This window comes from Narcine bancroftii, chromosome 6 (genome assembly GCF_036971445.1).
Source record: "Narcine bancroftii isolate sNarBan1 chromosome 6, sNarBan1.hap1, whole genome shotgun sequence".
Lineage (NCBI taxonomy): Eukaryota > Metazoa > Chordata > Chondrichthyes > Torpediniformes > Narcinidae > Narcine > Narcine bancroftii.
In genome coordinates this window covers 17,741,208-17,767,293 of record NC_091474.1, presented here as the reverse complement: position 1 = coordinate 17,767,293, position 26,086 = coordinate 17,741,208, and the positions used below count along the sequence as shown (strand labels likewise).

At 37.5% G+C, this 26,086-nt stretch overlaps 1 protein-coding gene across 6 annotated transcripts in view; it reads left to right on the top strand.

The window, feature by feature from the left end:
* The window catches only part of osbpl2b (oxysterol binding protein-like 2b), an 84,135-nt gene that overhangs the window by 53,949 nt on the left and 4,100 nt on the right, over window positions 1-26,086 (top strand). For all 6 annotated transcript variants that reach the window (XM_069884133.1, XM_069884137.1, XM_069884135.1 and 3 more), the window contains 5 exons: window positions 2,568-2,675; window positions 3,696-3,785; window positions 6,737-6,860; window positions 7,378-7,506; window positions 8,813-8,936. In XM_069884133.1, the coding sequence (XP_069740234.1) occupies window positions 2,568-2,675; window positions 3,696-3,785; window positions 6,737-6,860; window positions 7,378-7,506; window positions 8,813-8,936 (575 nt within the window). The remainder of the gene's footprint in view (window positions 1-2,567; window positions 2,676-3,695; window positions 3,786-6,736; window positions 6,861-7,377; window positions 7,507-8,812; window positions 8,937-26,086) is intronic.

The following is a 26,086-nucleotide window of genomic DNA, read 5'->3' as shown; positions in this document are numbered from 1 at the left end:
ATATATACAAAAATGTAGTTTCCCCAACTGTACTCTATTTACATAAAATATATATAAGCTCTATCGGTGAGTGGATCTGTATGTATGGAAGGGCGAGGGAGGGGGGAAGGAAGGGGGAGGGGACTTTGTTGTGGTTGTGAGAAAAAGTTTAATATTGTATATTTAAAATGTTACTATGTAGATTTTTTGGGGAAAAATTCAAAGCCAATTGTAGACTGACAGGAACCCGTATCCAACTCGTCCCATCTGTGCAGACCCGGTGTATGGTTTTTCTGCTTGTTCTTCCTAAAAGCAGCAAGTAACTGCTGGTCTTTGTGACATTGAGAACAAGATTGTGGTTCAGGCACAGCTCATCCAGATTCTCAGCTGCCATTCTATTCTGGCACATCATTTTCAGTAATTTGTAGTCAGCAAATTTGTTGATTGAATTGGAGTTGAACTTGGCTAGGCAATAATGAGGGTTCAGGGAGTAGACTAGGGAACTAAGCACTCAACCTTGGGGTGCCCCTGTGTTCCTCATCAGTGTGGAGGGGGTGATGTTTCTTAGATGGCTGGTGCTAACAAACCAGATGGGATTGTGAGCACAGAGGAAGATGTCAGGCCTCTCTGAGCTGAATATGGGCAAGAGCATGACAGATGAAACATCTTCTCCTTTTCCACGTTATATTTTCATAAACAAAGTGGAAAACCCGTGCTTTAAATAGTGAGAGATCAGAATCTTTATGTTGAAAGTTTTCTATCAATCTGCATACAGCATCATTTTACTTGATGACAGGTCATTTAACAAAAAAAAACATCATTATTGATCCTACTTTCTGGTTCTTCTTAAATGACTTTGAGGATTTTGGATTTTGTTCCCCAGGTTGACACCCCTTTCCTGATGGGAAAACTTGTTTCCTCCACCATCACACTCCCTGTGCCCTTGGGTTTTTTGTGTGTCTTCTGGATATAGGATATTGCAAATTTATTCACTAATTTTCAGTTTGAATAACATTTGCTTACAAAGTGCCTTATTTGTTTAATGAATAAGAGAGTTTCAAATGCCAATAGTGAACCTTTTTTCTAATCAATAGGTGATTTTTTTTTAAAAAGGGCTTAATTTTCAGAAAAAGTGTTTGTTACATTTAAATTTAGTACCGTATGTATTATACCACTTGAGTGACAGATGCAAATAACAAGAAGACACTTTAAATGATTGTTGCTTAAAACATCCCATGAATGAAAAATAACCTTGAATAAGTATCTCTTTCAGTTTGTGCAAAATGAAGACTATGATCTCTACCTAATGCAGTTACAATATACAATATATGGTTCTTGTACTAGGCCAGCCGAAAATTTGTCATGTATTAGATAGTATTTTACTGTCATTTCATGTTGGGTATATATTTTCTACATCAGTAGGTAAATTTTATTGGTGGTTTGTTTGTGTTTTTTTGAAAATATCCTACTTTGTTTCAATTTTACTGTAATTTTAAGAATGTCTAATGTAAAACTTCGAATTCCTGGGTGTCATCATCTCTGAGGATCTGTCCTGTAGCCTCCGTGTTGATGCAATCACAAAGAAGGCTCGCCTTCTTGAGGTGACTGAGGTGGTTCGGTATGTTACTGAAGACTCTCATTAGCTTCTGCAGGTGTACTGTGGAGAGCATTCTGGCTGGTTGCCTCACTGCCTGGTATGGAGGTGCCAACTCTCAGGACAAAAATAAACTCCAGAGGGTGGTTAACTCGGCCTGCAACATCACAGGCACCAGACTTCATTCATCAAAGACATCTACATGACATGGTGTCTTAAAAATGTGCCCTCTATCCTCAAAGACTCCCACCATCCAGGCCATGCCCTCTTCATTCTGCAACCATCAGGGAAAATGTACCTGAAAATGAGCATTCAGCGGCACAAGGACAGCTTCTTCCCCGCTGCCATCAGATTCCTGAATATTAATGAACCAAAGGCAGTGCCTGACTTTTTGTGCACTATTATTATTTTATTTTATTTTTTTACAGCAATGTTGTAAGATGGTTATAATATGAATGTTTACCCTGTGATGCTGCTGTGAACACCAAATTTCATGACTTGTTCAGGACAATAAATCCTGATTCTGATGTAGAAAGTGATTTTTCATGCTCTTTCCACGTGATCGACACAGCACCTAGATTATATCTAGATCATGAATCATGAGACCAGTATTTTGTTTGCATTCCACATTTGTGTATTGGTATGTGGCCATCCCAAGGTATATCCATTTTATGGATTTCAGTTCAATCTCTTTTAACTTTGGCTAGGGATTAAATGGCAATTGATTAAACAAGACTTTTTGGCATGGTTTCCTGCAAAGTGTTCTGTCTCTTCACTCAAGGGATTAGAATTCTATATTTGGGCACCAATATACTTCTACATTACATTATTGATTAGCAGTGAATTATGTTGCTTGGCAAATGTGTGGGCATTTTTCTCGTTTTCTGTATCTCGATCATTGAGGGTGCAAGATGAAATTTGATGCTTGTATAGACTAGTTAGTTTCTGCCATTTATAAAGCAACTGTCAATAATTACTTGCATTTTGTTTTCAGGCATAATGAGGCCTATAGTTGGACAAACCCTTCATGTTGTGTACATAATGTAATAATTGGAAAGCTGTGGATAGAACAATATGGAACTGTAGAAATTACAAATCACAGGTAAATACTAATGCAGAAATTGGGAATCAAAATTAAAATTAGAAAATGCAAGAAATAGCAATTCTGTAGTAAGAGGAAAATTTGAGTTCTAGTTTTGGACTCTACCTCCTGCGACTGCCTGACTTGCTGACTATTTCCAGAATTTTGACTTTATTCCTTTAGGAAGAGTTTTCTCTGTTCATGTAGTTTGTCTTTTAGTAAGTATTACCAAGTTATTTGCTGTACCAAAATGTTTGATTCCTTTAGGTAGTTTTGAGATTTGCTGTTATTAGAATTGTGACATTTTCAACAGGTATTTTTAAAATTTAAAATCTGCAGAAATAGACCCACATGGTTTCTATAGTTTCTAGGTTGATTAACTAGATTTTTGCTGATCATAGATATTTCTTCAACAGGTACATAGTGACTTTATTAATCTTCCATTTATGTTTATGCTTCTCAACCTAAGCTTTGAATTTAGACATACAGCATGGTAACAGGCCATTTTGGCCCACGAATCCGTGCCGCTCAATTTACACCCAATTTACCAACCACCCCTGTACATTTTGAACAGTGGGAGGAAATCAGAGCCCCCAAAGATAGCCCATGGAGACACCTGGAGAACGTACAAACTCCTTACAGACAGCACAGGATTCGAACTCTGGTCCCAGTCACTGATGCAGTAAAGGCATTGCGCTAACCGTTATGCCAACCATGCCCACTTTATTGTTTTTCCCCATAAATGTGTCTGATGTTTTTATTTAATTGATTTAACAGGGTACCCACAGCTGAGATTATTAGATCTTTGGTTCTGTTTTAATCAAGAATGACCATAAATAAAGGAAACTGGCTTTTTAATCAGCATCAATAGAAACAAACTTGTCACATTAGGAATCCTCTAACATGAAAGTTATATAGAATAATTGTTGGAGATTGATTATGTTTGTCATTGCTCACCTGAAATGAGATATATTATACACTTCTATGGGTAATGTGTACTTTTGACAGTTCCACATTATGGCTTCATGCTTTTCTTTATAGTACTGGTGAAAAATGTTTGCTGCATTTTAAGCCATGTGGGCTTTTTGGAAAAGAACTGCATAGAGTCGAAGGATACATTCAAGACAAAAGGTTGGTTTGAAGATTATCCTGGCTATATATATATTACAATGAATTCTTGCTCTTGAAAATACTATGATAAAAAGTTATTGAATGAAGATCTACTGGGACCAATGCCTGAAGAGGGTGCACAAAATCAGTGAACCGGTGCGGACTCGAAAGGCCAACATGGCCTGTTTCCACTCCGCAAATGGTTATATGGTTATATAAAATGCTTTGGGGTATGAAGAAATCTGCTACATAGAACAATTACAGCACAGAACAGGCCACTTTGGCCCCTATCGTCTGTGCTGAACCACTTTTTCTTGCCTAGTTCCACTGACCTGCACTCAATCCATAGCCCTCCAAACCTGTCCAAATTTCCCATAAATGTTAAAATCGAGCCTCCATCTACCACTTCAGCTGGAAGCTCATTCCACACTCCCACGACTCTGAGTGAAGAGGTTCCCCCTAACGTTTTCCTCTTTCACCCTTAACCCACATCCTCTTGTTTGAATCTCACCCACCCTCAATTCTTCAATTCTCTTGCTACCGTTTTTTTTTGCCTGGAACTGGGATGAGAGAAAATCCATTTGTGCCTGATCAGTAGCGTGATTATAATTTTTGGGCACACTTTACAATATTTGTAAATATTTCCTGGTGAAGTTCAACCTAGAAACATAGAACATTACAGCAGAGAAGCAGGCTCTTTGGTCTTTCTACTCTGAGGTGATCCATTTTTCTGCCTAGTCCCACTGACCTGCACCCAGTCCATAGTCTTCCATACCTCTCCCATCCATGTCCAAATTCTTCTTGAATGTTAAAATTGAGCCTTCCTTCACTACTTCAGCTGGCAGCTCATTGCACAATTTCACCACTCTGTGTGAAGAAGTTCCCCTTTATGTTCCTCCTAAATTTTTCCCCTTTCACCTTTAACCCATGTCCTCTTTCATCTTTAACCCATGTCCTCTTTTACCTTTAACCCATGTCCCCTTTCACCTTTAACCCATGTCCTCTTTCACCTTTAACCCATGTCCTCTTTCACCTTTAACCCATATCCTCTTTCACCTTTAACCCATGTCCTCTTTCACCTACCCTCAGTGGAAAAAAAACCTACCTACATTTACTCTGTCTATACCCCTCATAATACTAAATATCTCTATCAAATCTTCCCTCATTCTTATGTTTTTTAAACTATAGAACACTACAGCACAGGAAATGGCCATTTGATCCTGAGCTGAAACATCATTTCGCTAGTCCTACTGACCTGCACCATAACCCTCCAGACCTCTCCCAACCATGTATCCGACCAATTTATTCTTAAGAATGAGCCTGTGGTGGCCCCTCGCAGCTCCCTCAGGGGGGGTCTCACAAAATGAAAGACGAGTGCGATGATCCAGCCGGCTGCACGAGGCATGCAGCGCTGCCCTCCAGTTGGCCACAACTAAAGGAGTCTAACTGGCCTATCAAGGAATGTGGATTGCAAATGCACCAATCAACGCTGAGGGAACTTTGACCACGTCCTTCATCTTGAGAATAAAAGCAGGGCTGTGAGGCCATTAACGCTCAGTGTTAACTACACTCATCTGGGGTTCATGTCATTCTTTCCGGGAACAGCGAGTTCTTTCTGAACTAACCTGCATACAGGTATTACCTCTCCTGCGCTATAGGCCCCACAGAGCCATTGCAGCTAGCTACAAGCCCACATTTCCCACATCAGATGGCAGCTCATTCCATGATCCCACCACTTCAGGGAATAAAGTCCTAATCTTTTTAACCTTTTTCTATACTGAGTTCTTGAAGTCCATGCATCATTCTAGTAAATCTCTGCACTCATTCATCCTATTGATATCTTTCCTGTAGTTGTGCCTAAAGAAATCTCTTGGTGCCTGCCACATTGACCACCGCCAGTGGGCTGATATCGCCTCAAACCGTGCATCTTGGCGCCTCACAGTTTGGCGGGCAGCAACCTCCTTTGAAGAAGACCGCAGAGCCCACCTCACTGACAAAAGGCAAAGGAGGAAAAACCCAACACCCAACCCCAACCAACCAATTTTCCCCTGCAGCCGCTGCAACAGTGTCTGCCTGTCCCGCATCGGACTTGTCAGCCACAAACGAGCCTGCAGCTGACGTGGACTTTTACCCCCTCCATAAATCTTCGTCCGCGAAGCCAAGCCAAAAAAAAGACCAAAACTGCTCACAATACTCCAAATTTGGCCACACTAATGTCTTCAACAACTTTACCATAACATACCAACTCCTATACTCAATACTTTGATTTATGAAGGCCAATATGCCAAAAGCTCTCTTTATAACCCTATCCACCTGTGATGCCATTTTCAGGGAATTGTGTATATGTATTCCCAGATCCCTCTGTTCTACCACACTCAGTGCCCTACCACTTACTGTGAATGTCCTTTCTTGGTTTGTTCTTCCAAAATGTAACACCTCACACTTGTCTGCATTAAATTCTATCTGCCATTTTTTTAGCCCATTTTTTTAGCTGGTCCACATTCCTCTGCAAGTTTTGAAAACATTCTTCGCTGTCCACAATGCCTCTAATCTTAGTGTCATCTGCAAACTTGCTGATCCAATTTACCACATTATCATCCAGATCTTTGATATAGATGACAAATAACAATGGTCCCCACACTTATCCCTGAGGCACACCACTAGTCACAGGCCTCCAGGCTGAGAAGCAATCATCCACCACTACTCTTTGATCCTTCAAACCTCTCTCTTTGAGCAAACATTTTTGTCATCTGCCCTGATAGCTCATAATGTGCCTTGATAAAATTTGTTTGATTATCACTTAAATGGAGTGTTTTACTGTGGTAAAGGTGTGATAGAAGTTGTTATTATTTTTCCAGAATAATTTAGGTATGGGGGTGAGGAGGAAGAATTCTCTGCCATTAAGACCTGGTTTGAAAGTTGTTCCTTTTCATGAAACTAAAACTATATTGGTACACTTTGTTCATTCACAGTAAAAGGAAGGTATGTGTAATATATGGCAAATGGACTGAGTGTCTCTGGTGTGTGGACACAAATACATATGAAACCTACAAGAAAAATGATAAAAAGGGAGGAGATCAAAAGAAAGTGAAAGAGGTAATCTTTTATTATCTTTGCATACTAGGAATTAAAACTATTCATATGTTCACCTAGTTATACATTTTAAGATGTGCAATGGTATAAATTGTGTTTAAAAACTATTCTTTCCTATCCTGCATTGCTACAGTAACTTTGAGCTTTCTGCTGAACATTCTTGAAGTTATGAATTAATAAAGCCTAAAGCAAGAAAAGATTGCTAAACAACAATCTTTTTGTTGATGACTGAGAATTCTCAACACAATCCTCTATTTATAATCTAAATAAATTGATATTTGTAATCTGGGGAGCCAGAACAATTTGTAACGTTTATGTTGATTGCACACTGTTGCTTCATCCCATAGAGCAGACTGCACCCCTCTCCTGTGAAGTACAAAATCCTTTGCCTTGATAACATGGGATGGTTTGATTTGTATCCTTGCCCCACTCTCAACCAGGAGTGCTGTGCTTTGAATAAGATGGTAATATTTTCTCTGCAAAAAAAAATCCCCTTTACTGATTTAAAAAAAAATTTCAGACAGAGGATGTTTTCCGATCTGAAAACGATGAAGCTGATGAAATGCCTGAAATACAGGAAACTGTGCAAGTTATTCCTGGAAGTAAACTACTCTGGAGGATTACAGCAAGGCCTTCATATTCTTCTCAAGTAAGACTTGAAAATGTGAAATGATTTACTGTATGGGTATACAGTGTAGCGACAAATTTGGATTTGTGTATTTATCAGGTGATCCATTGATTTTTAAAAAAAATCCTGATAATAGGTGCGGCACAGTTAGCGTAGCGGTAGCACAATGCTGTCGCAGCACCAGCGACCAGGGTTTGAATCCAGCACTGTGTAAAGAGTTTGTATGTTCTCCCCGTGTCTGCATGGGTTTCATCCGGGTGCTCCACTTTCCTTCCACCATTCAAAATGTACTAGGGGTTGTAGGCCAATTGGGTTTAATTGGGTGACATGGGCTCATAAGCCGGAAGGGCCTATTACCGTGTTGTATGTCTAAATTAAATTAACAATGGTAAATGGATTACATAAAAGTTAAAATTACCAACCAGTTCATTGCCCAAATCTGAAACACCAAATGTCCTGAAAAATAAATAGTTGATGGAATTGTATTTTGGTGATCTTGTATTTATATTTTTCAGCTATTTAATATTTATGTTGTTTTTCTTTGCTTTGTAAGTAGATTGTGGAACAAAAGAATAAAATGTACTGTTTATCCATAACTCTCAGATGTTAAAATAGTGGAAGAATAAAGAGTGTCAATATCTACATTAATAAACTGTTTTCATATTCTTGTATTAGTGCTAATGTTTTAATATTTTCATTTTCCATTTGATATTTTCATTTTTTGATAAATTTTGTATGGTTCTGTATATCATAGATCTAGAACAAAATTGAAACCTTGACATATAGCAAAGTTGGGATTTGGTTCAAAGATATACAGTCAGTTTTGTGTAAGAGCTTGTTCTGGTCTACCCAGATCACTTGATTACAAGCCAGACACCATATTGGGTCTTCCTACTTAGACCATTTGGCTTTCATTCAGCAAGTTTTGTTTGCCCAGATGTTTGGAATGATTAATTATCCAAGCAGCAAGTGAAGATATCAGGTGCCTGGTAGCAAAATCCAGACCATAAAAACAAAGAGAACTGTGGTTTAATCTTTTGATGTAGTTTGGAGGGAAAATAATTAAACAGTGCAAGAATATCATTTAGCTAATTAGTTCAATAACCTCTGTGCCCTTTCAACCCTGGCTTATTGTCCATTTCTGAGTTTAATCATTTTATCATTGTTTTTCTGAGTTGAATATATTCTGGCAGACTTGACCTTAAAACGTTTAGCATTTATTTTTCTACAAGTGCCCTGGTGGATACTCACAGGACATGAACAAAATTGATATTGTCACTATATGAATAGTATTGTGAGCAACCTACCAACCTGTTTCTATTCATAGATGTATAATTTCACTAATTTTGCAATGATGTTGAATGAACTGGATGAAGAAATGAAAGGTGTTTTGGCACCAACTGATTGTCGTTTTCGACCAGATATTCGAGCAATGGAAAATGGAAACATGGGTATGTACTGCTCACCAGAAATAGTAAAAATGAGCTTCTGAGTGCTTGCTTATTTATTTCAATAGTATTCTAATATACAATCATAAGTTAGATGGTTTAATTAATATTATGTCTCAGAATATAGTTACAAAACTGCTTTCTATGTCAATATTTAGTTCCAATTTGTCCTTTATCATGATATACTCTACCCGGGCGTGGCAAGATGGCGTAGAGTCTAGACGTGTAAACTTGACCTCTCTGGCCAGACTTTTAAGTACCCATTTTTTAACTCTTTATTTTCAAGTTTAAACTTTTTACATTTTAGTTTAAAGTATCAAGGAATTATTATGGCCATTAATGGTAAAAAGATTAAACCTCAAGTGCAGAAGAAGTTACATTTTCGAAGTGCTGAAGATATGGGGCCTAAACGACTTGATACAGCCCCAGGCTTAATCTCTTCAGTGTCTAAACCTCAAAGACTGCCTGTGGGAGCTGGAAAACAAATGTCTATTACTCACCAAGTGAAGGATGGCGCTGGAATTACCCGTTCTCTGGAAGAAGGTGCATGTTCCCAAGAAGTGGATCCTGATTTGGAAAGTCTTTCGATTTCAATGGAGGGAGCATGCAGGAAGACGACTCCATTGTTGGAAATGCATCAGGAAGCACTTCAATCTGAAGAAATTGCTTATCTTCGTGATTTCATGAAAAAACAATGAGATGCGGGGGGGAGACCAGTGGCGAACCCCTGAGGAAGTCGGGGTGCTGTCGCTGGGAATCCAGACCCGCAGTAAAACTTTTAAAATGACTTCTGTTGAGTTTCAGCAGGAGCTGCAGTTACCTTGTTCTGCCACTACGTCAGAGAGAGCAGGGCTGAGCTTTTCTGACCTACAGTGTATGCAATTAAATGCAGTTATTCAACCTCTAATAAATGAGATGGTTCAAATGAATGCTGGTATAAGTTCAGAACTAAATACAGTGAAATCACGTGTGGATGCATCTTATGAAGAATTTTAAAAATTTCAGACTGCTTTTTTGGACTGTAAACAACAAGTGACTTCTAACACAGAAAAAGTGTTGAAGGTTGAAAAATCAGTCATAGAATTGGGAGAATGTGAGAAGGAGCTAGAGAGGAAAATAGACTACTTGGAGAATCAAAGCAGAAGGAATAATGTGAAAATTGTTGGTTTGCCAGAAGGTATAGAAGGACAAGATCCTCTTCATTTCTTTAAAGACTGGATCCTGCAACTATTAGGGCAAGAATTTTTTTCTGGGGGATTGGTACTGGAAAGAGCCCATAGAGCTTTAAGAAGAACACCCTCAGCTGGTCAACCATCGAGACCGATAATAATTCGATGTTTGAGTTATTTGGACAGAGAAGCAATACTTCGACTAGCAGTACAAAATGCGAGACAACGACAAACTCTGTTATTTATTCAGAATAGCAGAGTTTTTTAAAATCCTGATTTGAGTCAAGAGGTCATTCAACGTCGACGTCGATTTAATCCAGTTAAAGAAGTTTTATGGCGTAAAGGTTATAAGTCTACTTTTCGCTACCCTGCAGTGTTGAAGGTGTTTTATGGAGACTATCAATTTCGGTTTTTTTAAAATGATCGTGAAGCAATGATTTTTGCTGATTGATTGCCAGATATAAGAGGTCAAAGACGTAGTCCACCATTATCTCCTAAAGAAAAATCTGGTTGTTCTGGAAACGGAAGAAATGGCAGAAATGGGAAAAAACGGAAATGGGATCTTCGAGATTGGAATCTTCTAGATGAAAAGAAGAATTTTCTTTTTCTTTCTCTATTTTTTTTGTTATTATATTTTGATGTTATTGATTGTTTGGATGGGGAGGGAGAGATTGGCTCTAAGTTCTTTACTAGTCATCAGCCACTGGTGGGTGATCCACACCCAATTTTTGCTTAGGGAATTACTACCTTTTGGTAGTTTTTTTTTGGGGGGGGGGGGGAATTTTCTTTTTTTTTTCTTTATTATTTTTTTATTTTCATTTTATTTAATTTTTAATTTGTGATTTTTTTTATTGGAGGGCCTATATACGTTGATTTGAGTTTTTTTTTGACTTAAACAAAAGTTGCTTTTAATTATCTTTAAACATGAAAATAGAATCAAACTTCAACTGACTGACTTAACCCCCTTTTTTTAAAATTTTTTTTTTATTTTTCACACCATAAATCACATTAGCCATGATATACACTTTTTCTTTTTCACACATTTACAGTGACTTTTTCTCCCCCCCCCCACTCCCTCCTCCCAAGCCACCCCCCCCACCCCCCCACCTCTCATCCATTTTAGGTATACAATCTAGGTTGCATTAATTCAGTCAGACAATGTTGTCATTCAACAAAAATACACCAGAAATTCTACAGAGTCCATTCTTTCCTTCTCCTTCCATCAACTTAGGTAATGTTTGTCCCCGGTAGGTTTTCGCTATTGTATTTAATGTAAGGCTCGAATATTTTTAATGTTCGAATATTTCAATATTATTTCTTAAACTATATGTTATTTTTTCTAATGGAATACATTTATTCATTTCTATATACCATTGTTGTATTTTCAAATTATCTTCCAATTTCCAGGTTGACATAATACATTTTTTTGCTACGGCTAGGGCTATCTTAACAAATCTTTTTTGTGCATCCTCCAAATCAATTCCAAATTCTTTGTTTTTTATGTTACTTAGGAGAAAGATCTCTGGATTCTTTGGTATATTGTTTTCTGTTATTTTATTTAATATCTGATTGAGATCATCCCAAAATTTTTCTACTCTCTCACATGTCCAGATTGCATGAATTGTTGTTCCCCTTTCTTTTTTACATCGAAAACATCTATCAGATACTGTTGGGTCCCATTTATTTAACTTTTGCGGTGTAATGTGTAGTCTGTGTAACCAATTATATTGTATCATACGTAGCCTCGTATTTATTGTATTTCTCATCGTTCCAGAACATAATTTCTCCCATGTTTCCTTTTTTATCTTTATATTTAAATCTTGTTCCTATTTTTGTTTAGTTTTACCATTTGTTTCCTCATTCTCCTTTTCTTGCAGTTTAATATACATATTTGTTATAAATCTTTTGATTAACATTGTATCTGTAATCACATATTCAAGGTTACTTCCCTCTGGTAAACTCAAATTGCTTCCTAACTTATCCTTCAAGTAGGATCTCAGTTGGTAATATGCCAGCGCTGTATCTCCAGTTATATTGTACTTATCTCTCATTTGTTCAAAGGATAAGAATCTACTTCCTGAAAAACAATTTTCTATTCTTTTAATCCCTTTTTTTTCCCATTCTCTAAAGGAAAGGTTGTCTATTGTAAAAGGGAGTAGCTTATTTTGCGTCAATATTAGTTTTGGTAATTAATAATTTGTTTTATTTCTTTCTACATGGATCTTCTTCCAAATATTAAGGAGATGATGTAATACTGGAGAAGTTCTATGTTGTACCAATTTTTCGTCCCATTTATATAATATGTGTTCAGGTATCTTTTCCCCTATTTTATCTAATTCTAATCTCGTCCAGTCTGGTTTTTCCCTTGTTTGATAAAAATCTGATAGGTATCTTAATTGTGCGGCTCTATAATAATTTTTAAAGTTTGGCAATTATAAGCCTCCTTGTTTATACCATTCTGTCAATTTATCTAGTGCTATCCTCGGTTTCCCCCCTCTCCATAAAAATTTCCTTATTATTTTCTTTAACTCTTTGAAGAATTTTTCTGTCAGTTGTATTGGCAGTGCCTGAAATAAGTATAATATCCTTGGAAAAATGTTCATTTTAATACAGTTTATCCTTCCTATCAGTGTTAGTGGTAGATCTTTCCAATGCTCTAAATCGTCCTGTAATTTTTTTCATTAGTGGATTATAATTGAGTTTATATAATTGGCCTAGATTTTTGTTTATTTGTACACCTAGGTATCTTATTGCCTGCATTTGCCATCTGAATGGAGATTCCTTCTTAAATTTTGAGAAATCCGCATTATTCATAGGCATTGCTTCACTTTTATTTACGTTTATCTTGTAACCCGACACTTCTCCATATTCCTTCAATTTCTTATATAATTCTTTTATTGATAGTTCTGGTTCTGTTAAGTACACTATAACATCATCCGCAAATATTCCCTGTCTTTTATTTTTATTCCTTTTATATTATTATCTATTCTTATCAATTCTGCTAGTGGTTCTATAGCTAGCGCAAACAATAAAGGTGATAGTGGGCATCCCTGCCGCGTTGACCTGCTTAAGTTAAATTGCTTTGATACATGTCCATTTACTGTCACTTTCGCTAACGGTCCCTTATATAATGCTTTAATCCAATTAATATACTTCTCCGGTAAACTGAATTTTTGCAATACTTTGAACAAATAATTCCATTCTACTCTGTCGAAGGCCTTCTCTGCGTCTAAAGCAACTGCTACTGCAGGTGCTTTATTTCCTTCTACTGCATGAATTAAGTTAATAAATTTACAAATATTGTCTGTTGTGCGTCTTTTTTTGATAAATCCAGTTTGGTCTAAATTTACCATTTTCGGTACCTGTTCTGCTAATCTGTTTGCTAATAGTTTAGCTATTATCTTATAGTCTGTGTTTAGCAAAGATATTGGTCTATATGATGCTGTGGGAGTGGATCTTTCCCTTGTTTTAGTATTACTGTAATTATTGCTGTTTTACATGAATCTGGTAAGCTTTGTGTTTCATCAATCTGGTTGATTACATCCAGGAGGGGCGGTATTAATAAGTCTTTAAATGTTTTGTAGAATTCTATTGGAAATCCATCCTCTCCTGGTGTCTTATTATTTGGTAATTTTTTTATTATCTCTTGTATTTCTACTATTCCAAATGGTTCTGTTAATTTATTTTGTTCCTCTATTTGTAGTTTTGGTAGTTCAATTTTAGTCAAAAATTCCTCTATTTTCCCTTCTTTCCCTTCATTTTCAGTTCGGTATAATTGTTCATAGAATTCTCTAAAGTTTTCCTTAATTTCTTTTGGATTATATGTAATTTGTTTGTCTTTTTTCCTTGATGCCAATACCATTTTCTTAGCTTGTTCTGTCTTAAGCTGCCATGCTAGGATTTTGTGCGTTTTTTTTCCCCTAGTTCATAATATTTCTGTTTTGTCTTCATTATATTCTTCTCTACCTTATATGTTTGTAATGTTTCATATTTTATTTTTTTATCCGCCAATTCTCTTCTTTTAGTTGTATCTTCCTTCATTGCTAATTTTTTTTCTATGTTTACTATTTCCCTTTCCAACTGCTCTGTTTCCTGATTATAGTCCTTCTTCATCTTGGTTACATAGCTTATTATTTGCCCTCTAATGAATGCTTTCATTGCGTCCCATAGTATAAACTTATCTTCCACTGATTCCGTATTTACTTCAAAATACATTTTTAATTGTTTTTCAATAAATTCTCTAAAATCCTGTCTTTTAAGTAGCATGGGGTTTAATCTCCATCTATACATTCTTGGAGGGATGTCCTCTAGCTTTACTGTCAATATTAAGGGTGAATGGTCCGATAGTATTCTCGCTTTATATTCTGTTTTTCTTACTCTATCCTGCATACTAGCTGATAACAAAAATAGGTCTATTCTTGAGTATGTTTTATGTCTAGCCGAGTAGTATGAGTATTCCTTTTCTTTTGGGTTTTGTTTCCTACATATATCCAAAAGTTTCATTTCTTGCATTGATTTAATTATAAATTTGGTTACTTTGTTCTTCCTGTTAATTTTTTTCCCCGTTTTATCCATATTTGGATCCAAATTCAGGTTGAAATCCCCTCCTATTAGTATGTTCCCTTGCGTATTAGCTACCTTCAAAAAGATATCTTGCATAAACTTTTGATCTTCTTCGTTAGGTGAATATACATTAAGTAGATTCCAAAACTCCGAATATATCTGACATTTTATCATAACATATCTCCCTGCTGGATCTATTATTTCCTCTTCTATTTTAAATGGCACATTTTTACTAATTAATATAGCCACTCCTCTTGCTTTTGAATTATATGATGCTGCTGTTACATGTCCTACCCAATCTCTCTTTAATTTCTTGTGCTCCAATTCAGTTAAGTGTGTTTCTTGGACAAATGCTATATCAATTTTTTCCTTTTTCAGTAAATTTAGTAGTTTCTTCCTTTTAATTTGGTTATGTATTCCATTAATATTTAAAGTCATATAGTTCAGCGTAGCCATTTTATACTTTGTTTATCTTCTCCTTCCGTTTTTCCATCATTACCTTTCCTCCTTTTCCATTTCTGTTTTCTTATTTTCAACTCTTTATAAGACAACATTCCTACAACATCCAACATTTTCCTTATTCTCCTATTTATATCTTCTTTATCCCCAATCTCCCCTTCCCCTCCTGAGTTGTCCTTTATCCCTTGTCGGACAACCACATCTCCCCTCTCCATTTGGGTTTGCGAATTCACTCGCAAGCGTCAACTGATTTTGCAGTGACCGCTATTTCTCCCCACCCAGCCCTCCCCAGAAAAGATTTCATTTTTCATATGTAACAAAGGTCACTCTTTTAATTCCCTCCTTATTCTCTCTATTCCATTACCTTCCCTTATTCATTCTTGTCTATACTATCTATATTTTCCTCTAAGTACAGATACCTTCACGTATGCACATTTTATCTATTCACTCTTATACCTCTTTACCCACATACATATCAATCGTGATCATTTTTACTCTCATTACCCCTCTTCATCCCTCAGTCTATTTTTGTAATTGTTCTGCAAATTTTCGTGCTTCTTCTGGGTCCGAGAATAGTCTGTTTTGTTGTCCTGGAATAAATATTTTCAATACCGCTGGATGCTTTAGTATAAATTTATACCCTTTCTTCCATAAAATCGCCTTTGCTGTATTGAACTCTTTTCTCTTCTTTAGGAGTTCAAAACTTATATCTGGATAAATGAAGATTTTTTGCCCTTTATACTCCAGTGGTTTGTTGCCCTCTCTTACTTTTTCCATTGTCTTCTCCAGTACCTTTTCTCTTGTAGTATATCTTAGGAATTTTACTACAATAGATCTTGGTTTTTGTTGTGGTTGTGGTTTAGAGGCCAATGCTCTATGTGCCCTTTCTATTTCCATTTCTTGCTGTAGTTCTGGACATCCTAGGGTCTTAGGGATCCAATCTTTTATAAACTCCCTCATATTCTTGCCTTCTTCATCTTCCTTAAGGCCCACTATCTTTATGTTATTTCTTCTGTTATAATTTTCCATTATATCTATTTTTTTGAGCTAACAGTTCTTGTGTCTCTATCGCTTTTTTATTAGATTCCTCCAATTTCTTTTTTAAGTCTTCTACCTCCATTTCTGCTGCTACTGCCCGCTCTTCCATCTTGTCCATTTTCTTTCCCATTTCTGTTAAGGTCATATCTATTTTATTCATTTTCTCTTCTGTGTTGTTTATTCTTTTTCTTAAATCATTAAATTCCTGTGTTTGCCATTCTTTAAATTCTTGCCTTTCTTTTCTTCTTCTATTTCACTGTACTCTTCCTCTTCTTCTTCCTCTGGGTTGGCCATCTGTTGTTTCTTTGTTGCCCTTTTCTTCTCTTCTTTCTTGTTTCCATTGTCTTCTGTGGTCTCTTCTTGCTGCAGGTGTTCTGCAGCTGTCGTTGCCGGCTGTGGAGATCGACTCCCCAGCTGGTCCCCCCTCCCGTCGGTGTGTTTTTTTTCATGCGCATCGTGCATGCGCGACTCCTCGCGCATGCGCGGTTGCGCACTTTTATTCAGCTCAGCGAGCCATTTTTGTAGTCCATTATCTACCGACGAGGGAGCGGGTTTCTCTCTCCACAGCGGGCCTCTTCGAACAGGTAAGGCCTTCGCCTTCTTCCTCCGTTGTCTTCTCTTCCTCTCTTCTTACCGTTGCTTTCGATTTTTCTTTTTTTGTCGCCATCTTCTTTCCACCTTTATACTCACTTTTCTTTAACTTTTATTTCTGTGCCTTTGTGTTTTCCTTTGTTTTTCCCGACATTTCTGGAGAGGGCTGGAGTTCACTGTCTGGCCACTACTCCATCATGTGACTCCTCCGTTGATTTGAGTTTTTATGTAAAGATATTATTGGTATTTAGTAATAATAGTACGTATGTCAAAGTTGAGGTTTGCTACTTTTAATGTTCGAGGATTACACAGTCCGATTAAGCGTAAGCGAGTTTTGGCGTATATTAAGAAAATGAAAATATATTGCTTTTTTACAAGAAACACATTTGAATGTGAAGGAAAGCATGAAATTAAAGTGGGATTGGGTTGGACATGTATATTCTTCTTCATTTAATTCTAGGGCTAAAGGTGTAGCAATTTTGATACATAAAAATTTATCTTTTGAATTACAATCAATGGAGGAAAAGGCAGGATGTATTCTTAAATTGAATTGTAAGATTTTTAGTGAATTTTGGACTTTACTTAATATTTATGCCCCAAATGCAGATGATGAAATATTTATTTCAGATGCATTTTTATGTTTGGGTCAGGCAAATGATTATATTTTAGTTGGTGGTGATTTTAATTGTGTTTTGGAACCTTTATTAGATGAATCTCCGAAGAAAGTTAAGAAACCCAAGATGGCAATTCAGGTTCAAGCGTTGATGAAAGATCTTAATTTAGTAGATATTTGGAGATGTCTTAATCCGTCAGAAAAAGATTTCTCCTTTTATTCATCTAGACATGAATCGTTTTCAAGGATTGACTTCTTTTTAGTATCGGCACACTTACAAGGGAAAATACAACAAGCAGAATAAAAAGTAGGGTGGTTTCAGATCACTCTTTGTTATATTTTACATATGCAACTTCTGAGAAAATTCAAATGGCCTATCGTTGGAGGTTTAATACAATGTTGTTAAAAATATGGAATTTATTGATTTTTTGAAAAGAAATTAATATTTTTAAAGAAAATTCTAATTCTGTTCAAAGTTTGTATTATGGGATGCTATGAAAGCCTATTTGAGAGGACAAATAATTAGTTATACTTCTAAAATAAAAAAGAATTGATTAAATCAGAGTCTTGAATTAGAGAAACAGATCGATGAGTTAGAAAAGGAATTTCAGAAAGATGCTACAGAAGATCAGAAAATAGAATTATCTAGGTTGAAATTGGAATATAATACTTTGCAATCTTATCAATTTGAATGTGTGATTAATAGGACTAAACAACGGTATTATGAATGGGGAGAGAAAGCACATAAGGTACTGGCGTGGCAAATAAAGAAAGAATAGATTTCGAGGACTATTATTGCTGTTAGACGGAATTCTCATTACTTATAAACCTCGTGAGATTAATGATGAATTTTATTCATTTTATAAAAAGTTATATACATCTGAAGGAAAACAAGAAACTGATATCGATTGATTTTTTTTATCACAGTTGAATTTTCTGATATTAGAGGATGCAGATATACAGGAGTCAGAAGAACCATTTACTGATTCGGAAATTAAAATGGCTATGTTGGAAATGCCGAATGGTAAATCGCCTGATGATGATGGATTTTTGGTTGAATTTTATAAAATTTTTTATGATGATTTATCTACAGTGTTTGGGGATGTATTACGTCAAGTTGGAGAACATTATGAATTACCTGAGTCTTGTTCTAGTGCTTTAATTACAGTAATTCCAAAAAAAGATAGAGATCCTTTGAAAGTATCTTCATATAGACCAATTTCGTTGTTAAATGTAGATTATAAAATAATACCTAAAATATTAGCGAATAGATTGGCTAAATTTTTACCCAAGTTGATCACCAGCTTTGTTTGTGTTAGTGATTGAACCTTTAGCACAGTTGATAAGACAAAATGCACAGATACAAGGTATGAAAGTTTTAGATGAGGAGTATAAAATTAATTTTTTTGCTGATGATGTATTGGTGAATTTACAAACCCAGCTCAGTCACTTTGCACTTGAAGGAATGTTTAATACAATATGGATGTCTTTCTGGATATAAAGTTAATTGGGAAAAAAGTGAAATATTACCGGTAAGTGAAGGAGATTATCCAGTTTATAAGAATATTATTAATTTGAAATGGACTGATCGAATTAAATATCTGAGGGTATAATCTTGAATGTTAATTATCAATCTTTATATAAATTAAATTATGTTCCGTTAATGAAAAAAATTAAAACTGATTTGATTAAATGGAAAGATTTACCTATTAATTTAATGGGTAGGATAAATACAATTAAGATAAATATCTTTCCGCGTATACAATATTTGTTTCAATCTATTCCGTATTTACTTGATAATATTTTTTTTGAGATTTGAATAAAATGGTTAGGGAGTTTTTATGGAGGGGTAAATTTTCAAGAGTAGCTTTGAATAAATTAACTTGGAAATATGAATTAAGGGGATTACGTTTACCACATTTTCAAAGTTATTATGAAGCAGCCCAACTTAAATTTATTAGTTCATTGATGGATTTGGTACGGCCTCCTAGTTGGGCTAAAATTGAGATGGAAAGTATTTCTGAATTTGAAATACATCAATTTTTGTGTAGATGGAATATAAATTTATTACAACAATATAATGTGCCTATACTAAAACATTTAATGAAGTTATGGATAAAGAAAAATAAAATGACAGGCTCTAGGGGTAAATTTTCGGCTTTGACTCTGTTGTATAATAATCAACTTACTTCTTTTTCAATACATAATCGAAGTTTATTGCATTGGAGATTTAAAGGTGTGAAAAATTTGGGAGATTGTTTTAAAGAGGGTAAATTTATATCTTTTAATCAGATGAGGGAAGGTTTTGGTATTGATAAGAACTCTCTGTTTCTTTATTATCAAATTCGATCTTTGATAAAATGTATGTTTGGTAGAGATATGATTTTACCTGAAATGACTAAATTTGAGACTTTTCTTATGAAGGTACCAGAGAAGGGTTATATTTCATCTATGTATCAAATATTACAGGGAGGTATGGATAAAAAGGGTTGGGATAGATCTAAAAGTAAATGGGAAGCGGATACTGGTTTTATTTTTTCCAAAGATGATTGGTTAGATATCTGTTATGATAGTGTACCTAGATTGATAAATGAACGTTATGCAATGATTAATTACAATTTTTTACATCAATTATATTTAACACCAGAAAAATTTAAAAAGTATGGTTTTCATGAGTCAGATTTGTGTTTGAGATGTGGTGATATGGTTGGAACTTTTTTTCATGCTGTCTGGTTATGTATACATATACAATCTTTTTGAAAGAAAATTCAATCTTTTTTAGAATACCTGTATAAGATTAAAATAGCTTTAGATCCAACAGTATTTTTATTGGGTAGTTGGCAACCTCTGAAAGGTTTGGAATTAGATAAGTTTCAGCTTGCTTTTGTATATTTAGCTTTATCCATAGCGAAAAATGTATTGCTAGTACATGGAAAGATACAAATATGATTGATATTAATAGATAGCATAATGAGATGAAATATTGTTTAATAATGGAAAAAATTACGTATGTTTCGCATGATAATTATAATTTTTTTATTAATGTGGTTGTTCAGAATATTTACATTTCAATTTATATTGATTAGATCTTAATATGTTTATTTAATTTTTCTTTAATATTCTTTTTTTTCTCTATGGTTCTCCTTAGGAGAGTTGGCTGAAGGGGGGGGGGGTTCTTTTCTTTTTTTTTCTATATATAAACAAAAACGTTCATGTTTATGGTTAACAACGCGCCTGTTGTCATTACACTTGCTGACACCATGCTGGCCAGGTTTCTGAGTCTTTGCCGACGCGAGCGTTGAAGTTGCCAAGGATGACAACCTTGTCGGCTGTAGGGGTGCGTTAGATGACGTTGCGCAGATCATTGTAGAACTTGTCCTTTTCTGCTGGTTCCGCCTGAAGGGTTGAGCATAGACACTGATGAGAGTGATGCGTCGCTTGTTTTGAAGGGGGAGTCGCATGGACATGACCCGGTCAGAGTGGCCTGTTGGGAGGTTTTAGAGTTTGGAGGCAATGGAGTTCTTGACCATGAAGCCAACACCAGATAGGCGTCATTCAGCCTGAGGCTTGCCTGACCAGTAGAGTGTGAAGCCCGCGCCGTGTTCTTGGAGGCTGCCTACATCTGCAAGGCGGACTTCGCTGAGAGCGGCGACATTGCAGGCAAAATCTTCGCTAGGATTCTCCTTAATAGACTAATACCTAGTGTCGCCGAATATGTCCTCCCAGAATCACAGTGTGGCTTTCGCGTAAATAGAGGAACTACTGACATGGTCTTTGCCCTCAGAAAGCTCCAAGAAAAGTGCAGAGAACAAAACGAAGGACCACCTTTGTTGACCTCACCAAAGCCTTTGACATCGTGAGCAGGAAAGGGCTTTGGCAAATACTAGAGCGCCTCAGATGCCCCCCCAAGTTCCTCAACATGGTTATCCAACTGCACGAAAACCAACAAGGTTGGGTCAGATACAGCAATGAGCTCTCCGAACCCTTCTCCATTGACAACGGCGTGAAGCAAGGCTGCGTTCTCGCACCTCTTTACTATCTTCTTCAGCATGATGCTGAAACAAGCCAATAAAGACCTCAACAATGAAGACGGTGTTTACATCCGGTACTGCACGGATGGCAGTCTCTTCAATCTGAGGCATCTGCAAGCTCACACCAAGACACAAGAGCAACTTGTCCGTGAACTACTCTTTGCAGACGATGCCGCTTGAGTTGCCCATTCAGAGCCAGCTCTCCACCGCATGACGTCCTGTTTTGCGGAAACTGCCAAAATGTTTGGCCTGGAAGTCAGCCTGAAGAAAACTGAGGTCCTCCATCAGCCAGCTCCCCACCATGACCACCAGCCCCCCCACATCTCCATTGAGCACACTGAACTCAAAACGGTCAACCAGTTTACCTACCTCGGCTGCACCATTTCATCTGATGCAAGGATCGACAAAGAGATAGACAACAGACTCGCCAAGGCAAATAGCGCCTTTGGAAGACTACACAAAAGAGTCTGGAAAAGCAACCACCTGAAGAAACACACAAAGATCAGCGTGTACAGAGCCGTTGTCATACCCACGCTCCTGTTCGGCTCCGAATCATGCGTCCTCTACCGGCATCACCTATGGCTCCTAGAACGCTTCCATTAGTGCTGTCTCCGCTCCATCCTCAACTTTCATTGGAATGACTTCATCACCAACATCGAAGTACTCGAGCTGGCAGAGTCCGCAAGCATCGAATCCGCTGGGTGGGTCACATCTCCAGAATGGAGGACCATCACCTTCCCAAAATCATGTTCTATGGCGAGCTCTCCACTGGCCACTGAGACAGAGGTGCACCAAAGAAGAGGTACAAGGACCGCTTAAAGAAATCTCTTGGTGCCTGCCACATTGACCACCGCCAGTGGGCTGATATTGCCTCCAATCGTGGATCTTGGCGCCTCACAGTTTGGCGGGCAGCAACCTCCTTTGAAGAAGACCGCAGAGCCCACCTCATTGTCAAAAGACAAAGGAGGAAAAACCCAACACCCAACCCCAACCCACCAATTTTCCCTTGCAACCGCTGCAACCATGTCTGCCTGTCCCGCATCAGACTTGTCAGTCACCAACGAGCCTGCAGCTGATGTGGACTTTTACCCCCTCGAAGCCAAGCCAAAGAAGAAGATGTCATATATTATTTGTTTTTTGAATGAATAAATAAAGTTTAAAATAAAAATGCTATACTCTACCCCAGTTAAGTTCTGCTTTCTATTACTCCTTTTCCTTTTACCACCTCTGGCTAAAGAATTGGAAATCTCTGGAATTTGTTGCCACAGGTGGTTATGGAAGCTGTGTATACTTAAAGGAGAGATTGATGGGTTCTTGATTAGCCAGGGCATCAAAGGTCATGGGGGGAGGGGTGGGGAAAGGGGGGGAGAAAGCCAGGCAGTGGAGCGGAACGGGAAAATATCAGCTCATGATTGAATGGTGGGGCAGACTTGATGGATTGAATAGCCTATTTCTGTTTCAATGTCTTGTGGTCTTGTGCTGATCTGAACCTGAATGTTCTCTTCTATTTGCACAGTTGCCTACTTGGTTTAAGCATTCAAAGATCAAATTTATTCCCAGAGTAAGTACATGACATCACATACAACCTTGAGATTTTTTTTTCCCTGCGGGCCAGGCAAAATTTCTACTTAGCCATAATTGTAAACTGTACCCAAGAAAAAAAGGTGCGTGTACAAGAGAGAGGAATATGAATAAATGTAAACAAACCAATACAGAAAAAATAAATATTCAGTAATAAATAATGTGCAATGCAATGTAAGTGTCCTTAAATGGGTCTCTGAGTCTGTTGTTTAGTAGTCTGATGGTGGAGGCGTAGCAACTGTGGGCCAAGTCTTGTGCCACCTATACTTCTTTCCTGATGGCAGCAGTGAGAACAGAGCAGTGTAGATCCTTGATGATTGCTGCAGCTCTCCAATGCTTCCTCATTCCCCCCCCCCCCCAACTCTTTATACGTAGGCTACAAATCAGCAAATTTTTAAATGCTGTTGTTGTCGTAGTGAGCCATACGTTCATGGGTGTAAAATGAATCGGGGCTAAGTTCACAACCCTTTGGTGCTCTGGTACTGATGGAGATTGTGGAGGAAATGTTCTTGCTAATCTGTAATGATTGGGATCTGGAGGTGAGCAAATCCAGGATCTACATGCTCAGTGAGATATTGAGGCTCAGTTCTTGGAATTTGTTAATTAGTTTTATGGGGATGATGGTGTGAAATGTTGAACTGTAATCAATAAAGAGCATCCTTATGAATGCATCTTTGCTGTCCAGGTGTTCTAGTGTTTTGTGTAGACCCAGTGAGATGGTGTCTGCCATAGACCTGTAGCTGCGGTAGGCAAATTTGAATGAATCAAGTGTATAGTGGTCATGTGGAAATACATCTCCCAACTAAATATTACATGATGGAATATGGAAATGCAGAGTTGTATTCCCCTGGAGAAAATGATCTACAATTTGTTAGGGTGTGGCAGCCCAATCTGGAGCACATTGGTACATTGAGCTAATTATACCCCTTTTTTTGATAAAGTAAATACAAGAACCATGCCAGAAGAGGAATGCTTGAGATCAGCATACTGGGTTGTGGCATAGGCGATGTACTGTTGCATTTTACTTATTTTTTTAGATTTCTTTTGGGGTCTTCTTAAGTTCCCTTAAGGGTTTTTGCCTTTAACAATATTTTTTTCCTTGTATTTTTTTTTGTTTATATAACCTTTGTTTGTATTCTATTAGGGCATGGGAGGGAGGGGAGGGGTAGGGGATTGAATAGACTCTGCATGATATGCACTACTGATGAAAAATAATGTGTTATTTAATTGGATTTATAAGTCTTTGAAAATCAAAAATAAAATATTTTTTTAAAAATTGGAATGGATCCATGTTGCTGCTTAGATAGGAGCTGATATGCTTCAACACTCTCCTCTCAAAGCACTTCATCACTGTGGATTGGAATGCTACTGGTTGGTAGTCATTAAACCAGGTACCACAAGCTTCTTGCACACCAGTACAATTGAATCTTTTTGAAACAGGTGGGCACCACATGCCCTGTCAGAGTAAGATGTTGAAGATATTCATGAATACATTGGCCAGTTGGTCAGCAAGGCTTTTAGTACTTGCTGGGTACTCTGTCCGGATCGGAAGGATACTGACAGGAAAGAATCATCAGGGGATGTGGGGTTGCAAAGTGGTACTTTCTTGTTCTAGTGGTCAAATCTGGAATACAAAGTATTGAGCTCATCTGGGAGTGAAGCTTTGCTGTCTACCTTTGTACCAGATTTAATTTTGTAGCATGTTATGACTTTTAGGCCATGCCACAGCTGTTGGGTATCCTTTGTTGTTTCCATTCTTGACTGGAATCTCCACTTTGCTTGGGAGTTAAATTTTCGTATGTTGCATCTGATCCATGTTCTGGATCTCCAGACTTGAATGCCTGTGATATGGGTCTCAGCTTGTTCTGGATTTCATAGTTCATCCAGGGCTTCTGGTTGGTGAAAACCCTGAACAATTTGGTGGGAACACACTTGTCCACAGCGGTTTTGATAAAGTCTATAACAGCCTGAGTATTATCATTCTGATCCTCAGCTGAGTTCTTGAGCACCACCTAATCTCCCCTGACTCAAGGCAGTCCTGTAATTGTTCTTTAGCTTCCCGCGACGTCTTCTGGCTGTCCTGATCTCTGGAGCCTCTCTTTTCAGGCTGTCTGTATGCAGGCAGAAAGAGCACTGCCAGGTGATCTGACTTTCCAAAATGTAGTTTCAGGCCTTCCTTGGTGAAGCAGTGATCAAGTTTGCTGGGAACTTTGGTACAGCAGGTTACGTGCTGGTGATAATTGGGCAGGATTTTCTTAAGGCATGCCTGGTTAAAGTCACCAACTGAATTGTAATGGGTTGGATTAAGCCATCTCTTGTTTACTGACCACACCATGTAGCTCAGTGAATGCATGTTTGTAATCTGCATCGGGAGGGATATTACTCCTGGTGAGAGTCACTAATGAGAAATTTTAGGGTAGATCGAAAGGTCTGCATTTAATTGAAGGCAATGAAGCAGGAGGGCAACAGAACGCCAACATTCGTGCACCAGCTGATATTAACTAAAAAGCGCATTTTGCCCCAACCAAAAGTGAACCTCTCCAAGTACAGGTACATTAATTTGAGTGCTATTAAGGTGTAGTTGAGTGTATCTGGAATGGGACCTTCCTCCCCAGAACTAGTTGCAATGATCTGAGAATCTGAAGCCTTGTCAACTGCATCATGTTTATAACCACATATTATCCTGTTCGTTTCTCTATGTCTATTTGGCTGGAACCTGGATGGTGGCAGTAGGAGTAATCAAGAGTTTACAATGTTTTGAGATTTTTGAATATTCCGAGATTGCAGCTGAGAGACCAGGAGGAGAGTTGCTGGGTTACTTCCAGGTGCAAGTAACACCCATCAGAAAAAATGTCCTGAACAAGCAAAGGTGGAAGGATCCAGAGGGTAGATCTTAAAAAGCTATAGCCCTTGCCCCTTGCCCTTGAATAAATGAGTAATTTATTTTTGGATGAGGATAGGGCTGCAGTGAGGATGTGCAAACTTTCCATAGCACCATTCCACAAAGGATGATTAAAATGGGAAATGAAATGGCAGTTGTGGTTATCAAAGGGGATAGCAAAATTAGGGGCACAGTTTGCTGTAGCAATGTTGAGTGCTACCTGTTGC